Source organism: Arachis ipaensis, chromosome B09, assembly GCF_000816755.2.
Source record: "Arachis ipaensis cultivar K30076 chromosome B09, Araip1.1, whole genome shotgun sequence".
In the NCBI taxonomy this organism is placed as follows: Eukaryota; Viridiplantae; Streptophyta; class Magnoliopsida; order Fabales; family Fabaceae; genus Arachis; species Arachis ipaensis.
In genome coordinates, this window is record NC_029793.2 from 50675870 (window position 1) to 50683606 (window position 7737).

The following is a 7737-nucleotide window of genomic DNA, read 5'->3' on the forward strand; positions in this document are numbered from 1 at the left end:
TAATTCAATTTTTTATTAGAATTTAAATTGAAAGAAAAAACATCAAAATAGATTTAAATCTTAGTTATTGTAGTGTCTACTAAATCGATTATGTAAGAGATATTTTATTTTTATTTCATAAAAACAGAATAAAAGACAAAGCAATAAAGAAAAAAAGTTTGCACAATCATATATCCTGATTTAGTCACTTAATGTAATGTGATATACACTTAGTCTCTATTACAATAATAGTAGAATTTTTATTACAATTTTTTGAAATTACATATACCAATTTTCTAGGATTCTTGCTAATCCTATCAAAGAACACACAAACAGCTAACCAAGCTTGTCACCACTAAGTTAACCTAACTTAGACTTCTACATTATATTAAGTGCTCTTCTTACTTAATAAGAAAAACTTCTCAAATTCATAACACAAAACAAAAATTATATCAAAAGAATTTGACATAATCTATAACTTTTTCTCCAATTAGTATCTCTCTTTGTCTTTTCTTTCAATAATTTTTACAAATGCCTAACATATTAGCTTTTTTCCTATGAAAACAAAGTAAGATAAACTAGAAAAGAAACATATTCAATGAACTAAATGAAGGAGAAGATAAGTAGCTAGAATGCTCTAGAAAAATTAGATTTAGGGCTCTCACTCCTTGCCTTCACCTCTTGGCCAAATGCCTCCTCTTTTATATAAGTGCATTCCTTCTAAAACTTGAGGTGTCCTTGGTAACAAAATCTGAACATATAATAGTGAAACATGGTTGCATTCTTCTCCAGAAAATGAATGCAATAGTAAAGTAGTGGAGACGCAGAATGCAAAGGAACAAAAATTACAAATTGCAAAAGATTGTGGGGTGTGTGTGTTGTCTTTGCTATTGTTTTTCTCTCTTTTGGTAGCCATGCTTATTCTTGTTGTACTAAGTTAACCTTTACCTTTGATTTTCAACTTACTCTCTAAGTTTCATCTTTTTTCACTACTAGAAAAATGTTGAGTATTGTCGGATTTATTTGATAAATCTGCTGGTAATTAGGCTGTCGTCATATTTACCATTAGATTGAATTTAATGGTATAAATGACGCCGAAAAATTTTTACCGAAAAATTATTTTGTCCAACGCTAATTACTGGTGGATTTTAAGTTGGATTTTGCCATTAATGTGACGAAAATAAGCGGTTGGTTACCGTTGCATTTTTTCGATGGTAACTTTGGCACCATATTATGTTTTGTGGCGTTCAATTATAGTCGGATAATTCTGTCAGTAAATCCGACGGTATCTTTTTTTTGGCACAATTAGCGCACAATTAGTAGTCAACTTAAATTTATTCTGTCAGTAAATCCGACGGTATCCTTTTTTGGCACAATTAGCGCACAATTAGTAGTCAAATTAAATTTTGTTTACAAAATTAGGGCATAAATTTAAAATGACTAGAAATCAACTAATGATTTTATTAAATATCAAGGGTCTGAATATAATAAAAAATCAAAGAAGTAAAATACGATAACATAGACATAAAATAAATTAAATCCCTAAACCCTACATATTGCGGTAATCGTTGTCATTGTCGTTGTCATCTTCCCCCTGTTGAGGCGACGGACTAGGTGCTGATGTCAGTGCCTCACCAGCAGCGCCGTTGTATCCAACGTGCATCTAGTTGTACACCGCCATCTGGTCTCGCAAATGCTCTAGCTGCTCCACCTTCTCCGTCAGCTCTGACCTGATGGCAACGGTGTCTCCCACGCATGCAAGAAGCTCGTTGTACCTCTACTCAGACTGCTGTTGGTAAAGCTCCTATGTGAGCTTCTGCACCTCCTCCCTCAAGTCGACAACTTTCTCAGGATCGACAGGGCTGGTGGCAGAGGCAAAGGCAGATGAAGCTGCCAATGTGGAGATGCGGAGGCCGCTGGAAAAAAAAAAGACTCCAACCCATAGATGCAATTCTTGTAGGGCTCAGAGGTGGTTTTACGCCAAAACTTATCAGGATCTATGACTGAGGGATCGAAGCTGGGGTCGTCCCCACTAGGCTGAGATTGTTGGGTTGCGGCCTCCAATCTCTGCGTGTAGTCCTCCTGTGTAACACACATTGCGATTAGGATGATAGTTAATTGACTTTAAACCGAGTACATTTGAAACTTAAAATTAATTAAAACTCACATAATGAGCCGCAGACCGCTCATCAGCAAATCTCTTCTTGTTGGCCTTCAACGTATGGGTATACTTGAAGGTCTCTGCCAACATCGGCTCACGCTCCAACGACTTAGACCACACTTATTGAAACCAACTAAAAAAATAAATCAAGTAACAATTAATTCAAGTAATAATTAACAAAGATTAGCAAACTACATACCAACCTGCTCTTCATCTTCATGAAAGTCACCGGCTTATCGGTATACTTCGACGACCTCGGTGAAACCCTGTTAATTCTGTTCGTTAGACAACAATCTTGAACCCCTCATAAGTACTAAAATAGACATCCAATTTCTTCTTAATATCTGGACGGAGCCAAATCCTAAGGTGGTAATGCCCTTGACGAATGTCCTGAATCATCTACTGAAGTTGCCTAGCTATCTGGTGGTCGTAATTATTTTTTATGAAGATATCATGGTCTTTATCCCATATAAATTTCTTCTGTACAAAGTAATTCAACAACATTAGTTAGTCGAAATAATAACAGTTAAAATACATTTAATTCAACAACATTGAGTTCTTACTGCTCACTTCTAAAACCATCGCTCTTTGGTCTTGCTCGGTTATGGGTTGTCGTACATGCACTTAATTACATTAGAGATCTCCTGTGTACTTGAATTTTTATTTAGTGCAAACCTATTAATGAAAAACTTAATGTTAGCAAACACATAAAAACACATAAAAGTTGATAAATTCAAAATAGATTGCAGATAAAAGACATTAAAATAGTATGTACTCACGTCTACATGCCATCAGGCCAATCCTCATCCGTATGATAGGTGGTGTTGGAGGGGTATCTAGCTAGGACGTATTAGAGGAATCACCCACCACGGGCTTTGTCACTCAAGCTGTAGGGGACGGAGGGAGGAGACGTGTAAAAGGAGCCATGTAGTTGGGTTTCGGAACCATGATGAGCTGCTGGTTCGGTGGATCCATCTGTGACATCACATGGGTCGACGGGGTAGTCGGAGTAGAGGGCGATGACTGAGAAATTTCTAGAGTACCCATGGAAACCCTCCTTATACCATGACCACGAGACCCACTCGTGACATCTCTGCTATTTATCCTAATGTCTGCAAAGAGAATACCAATTAATACTAATCAGCATATATACAACACAAATCCTTCAACATTTATATTATTTCAAAAAATTTTTGATATAATCTTTCCTAAAGTTGGACATATTTCCCCTTTTACGGTTTTCACAAATCCAACCAACCTCAATCTACAGTATCAGTCAAAACTCAATTATATTCACAATATTTCCAACAAAATATATTAACTTTTTTTTACTATTGTATACATTTATAAGGACATCATATATAATAACATTTATAAAAAAAAACCTCTTAATTGATTTATACACATATGTAAGTTTAGAAAACCTGAATCTATAATATTTAATTTCTTCAAACTACCTTTTGGGAAACCCAATCTCAGAAATTTTAGCAAATAATTGTTATACATGCATGTTCATCCAATCATCATGAGATTTATTTTAAAATAATAACTTCATAATATATTACTTCATATTTATTTATAATAGTTTCATATTTTCTATGCATTCATATAGATTAACATAATAAATACTCAATTAGAACTAATCCTTTACATTCTCATTAATTCATAGAAGTTATTACATTGCATAAATTTTAAGACACAAGTACTAACACAGACAACATATGATGATTATATTTAGGTATAATGTATAATTAATATAATTTTATATCTTCAAATATCATAAGCAAGTAAATTAAACTTAATAGCTAAAATATTTATATAATCACATAGAAAATGCTAATTATTAATTATTTAGGCTTTAATAAGAAAATTTATCTTCAACGGCCTAAACCCATGATTAAGTGTTGTTTGCCGTATTTTCTCAATGCTAAACATAAAGTCTCCACACTCATTAACATTCCATTCTTCTAAGGTATGCAATTAGCATATGATAACCAATGATAACCAATTCCACTTATTAACTACAAATTAACATATAACTAAATCCTAAATTAACTTACATAAAGAAAATGGGTGATCATGGAACCTAAGCTTCGAACAGAGAAAGAAGAACTCAGGAGAGGGAGATGCAGTGGTAGCGACAGCCCCTACTGGTAGAGCACCATGGCAGTGTTGGACGGCGAGACACAAACAGAGAAGGAGAGAAGGAGTCACGGATGACGGAGGGAGAGGAGGAAGGGGCTGGGTTTGGTGAGATGGAGACGCCGATGGCGGCAGGGCTGACAGAGCAGTGGGGGAAAGGAGACGGTTAGAGAGAGAGTGGGAGAAGAGAGGTTAGAGAGAGAGGGGGGATTTCAGAATGAAGGAGAGGGTTGGTGCTTCGAATTTTAGGGTTCGTTACCATCGGATTTATTGGTGGATAAATTCAACAGTAACACATTGTGCGTCACCAAAATACAGCATTCCACTAATTGGATTTACTAGCAAAAAAATCCGCCGGTAAATCCCATGCTATATTTCGCGCCTATTTTTCTTGTTTTTCCTCTCATTGTTATCGACAAATTTACCGTCAGAAGCGTACATCCACTGGTAATGATTTGACCTAACAAATTTGATACTAAAATCGTCAATAAATTCGCCGATAAAACGGACGCTAACTTGCAACGCTAAATTCGACGATATTTAATATTTTTCTTATAGGTTTCTCCATCAATTTGATAAAAAGAAACATTTCTTTCTTTCTTGCAAATGCTTTTACTCGAACTAATATTAGACAAGGTTGTAGCAGCAATACGCCATATCGTTTGTCCATTTTGGTTCAAACGGCTGCAACTTCTTTTTTTTATTTTGTTCAATATAATCTGCTAAAAACTTGACCTATTTTTTTCAATAACAATACTAATATAGATTTGCAGAATAAAATACTCATCAAATAACATTTGGGTTTTCAAATCAAACTTTTGTATATTTGTCATCATAAAAAATAATGTTATTGTTGATCAAACTCAATAAATATATATTTTTTATTTAAACAGCTATTATTTTATATATGTCATTTTCTTCCCATTATGTATTTACAGTAAATCTACAAAGGTAAATACAAATATTTTCACTTTTGAAAAATTTAGGCCGGGAAAAGTACTTAATATGAAAGCAACTCAATTCTCATGTATATAATGCAACTCTATAAAATATTAGTATTTTATAACAATGTCAATCAGTTATAGAATATTGTATTATTTTATGTGACATAAATTTTTTACACTGTGAACTAAAATAAATGGCTGGTTGAAATTTTGACTAATACATTTTTTAAAAATTAGAACTAGACGTACTCTCTTTTTAATAGACTGAGTTTTATTGGTAAGAAAAAATATAGGTAGATAATGAAATTATTAAACGACATGAATAATGGATATATTGGATGTTTAATTCAATATGTATGGAGATGATTATGTTTATTATTTTTAATTAGATGGTTATTTCTTTTAATTCGATTTATTCATGCACAGTTAATGACTGAATGTTCAATTTATTAGATGTATAGATGGTTATTCTAATGTTAAGGTTTAAGAGATAATTTGGGAGTGGAATATTTTTTTACTTTGTTAGGTCAACTCTAAAATTCGTTGTTCGCATTGTTTACAAAAGTTATTATCTACCTAACAAAACCGGATTGATAATAATATAAATAAGGTTTACCTTTTTAATATTAAATAAAAATTATTATATATGCACCATCTTTTTATATATTTTTTCGGTATATTTTTACTTTTTAGTATTGAGAAAAAATAATAAAAAAGAGAAAAAAAATCATATTTATCTTTTATATCATGAAAAATAAAATACATGCAAATAGTGATACAAATATTATTTTTTTAATTAATATATATAGTAAAGTTAATTAATCTAAATTAAGTTATTTTATATTAACATTTTATGATAAATTAAAAATTTATTTTATTTATGTCATAGCTTCAAATTTACACTTGCATAGTTTATTTATTTATTTTTAGTATTTTGGCTTTGCATGCATAGTCTTTTCCTTACAAGTTTAGTCTCAAAATTAAGATCAAATCTAAGAAGATAAATCAAATGAGCATTATTATGATGAAATTGATACAGGTGACTCGTCTGAAGTGCGGCGGTTTCATCTTCGGCCTCCGCTTCAACCATGCCATGATCGACGGCGTCGGCATCGTAACGTTCATGTACACCCTCTCCGCCTTCAGCCACGGCGCACAAGACCCTCCCTTCACCCCAATTTGGCGCAGGGAACTCCTAACGGCACGTGACACCCCTCGCGTCACGTGCCCCCACCCGGAATACGACCAGCTCACAGACCTAAACGTAACTACCCTCCCCACCGATCTCCAGCAACATTCCTTCTTCTTCGGAGATTCCGAGGTATCAACCCTCCGATCCCTCCTCCCGGAAAGCCTCTCCAGTGCAACCACCTTCCAAATACTCACCGCATTCGTATGGCAATGCCGAACCAAAGCATTGCGTTTCAACCCAAACGACTACGTTAGAATGATGTGCATAACCGATGGGCGCGCGAAGTTTAACCCTCCCATTCCAAACAGTTACTACGGTAACTGCTTGGTGCTCCCGGCAGCAGTTACAACCGCCGGGAAGCTGACCGAGGGCACGCTTGGATACCCCGTGGGGCTTATAAAAGAGGCAATTGAGAAGGTTGACGAAGAGTATATACATTCTGTGGCGGATTTTATGGTTACAAATGGGAGGCCTTTGTTTACTACAGTAAGGTCTTGCGTTGTGTTGGATACTACTTATGCTGGGTTCAGAGGCGTGGATTTTGGGTGGGGTAAGGCTTTGTACGGAGGGTTAGCGAAACCTGGTGCTGGTGCATTTCCTGCGGTGAATTTTCATGTTCCTAGCCAGAATGAGAAGGGAGAAGAAGGTATATTGGTTCTGACTTGTTTGCCTACTCAGGCTTTGAAGGCTTTTGCCAAAGTCATGGATGAGGTGCTTGAGAGTAACCAAACAAATTAAAATGTTTTTTTATTGTATAAAGATTAATCAATCTTATAAAAATAAATATCAAAAATAAAAAAATATTTTTTTTTAAATTTTATTATTCTTTCAAAATAATTATTAAGAACCGAATTGAATATCCACTCCTCGATTAATCTTTTTACATGAAAATTATTGTAGTAATTGTGATGTGAGGTAACCGCAAATCTCACTTTATGAAACCACCTTTAATTTGTGGGTTCTTGTGACAGGGTCTCTGAAGTCATTATTGTAATTTGTTTGTTTTGTTTTGGGAACGATGTCATTAAGGTCGCTTCCCATGTGAATTGTGCTATATGTGATTATGTGTCAATGAATGTATATTTAATTTGCACCAATAATAAAGTTGATACCATTGTTCTAGTATATAGAGTTCTCAGCAGATTTTATAACGAGTAAATAGTCATTTTTTGATCATGTAATATTTGATCACTGATAAAATTAATTAAAAAAATTTAAACTAATAATATATTTATAAAAAATAAATATTGTTTGATAAAAATATTAATTATTAAAATTAAAGCTATTTCTATTAAATTTTTTAAAATTTTTAAATTATT

At 33.7% G+C, this 7737-nt stretch overlaps 1 protein-coding gene across 1 annotated transcript in view; it reads left to right on the forward strand.

The window, feature by feature from the left end:
- The window catches only part of LOC107618048 (benzyl alcohol O-benzoyltransferase), a 14919-nt gene extending 7761 nt beyond the window's left edge, over nucleotides 1-7158 (forward strand). The window contains exon 2 of the mRNA XM_016319974.2: nucleotides 6266-7158. Within this exon, the coding sequence (XP_016175460.1) occupies nucleotides 6266-7156 (891 nt within the window). The 3' untranslated portion in view covers nucleotides 7157-7158. The remainder of the gene's footprint in view (nucleotides 1-6265) is intronic.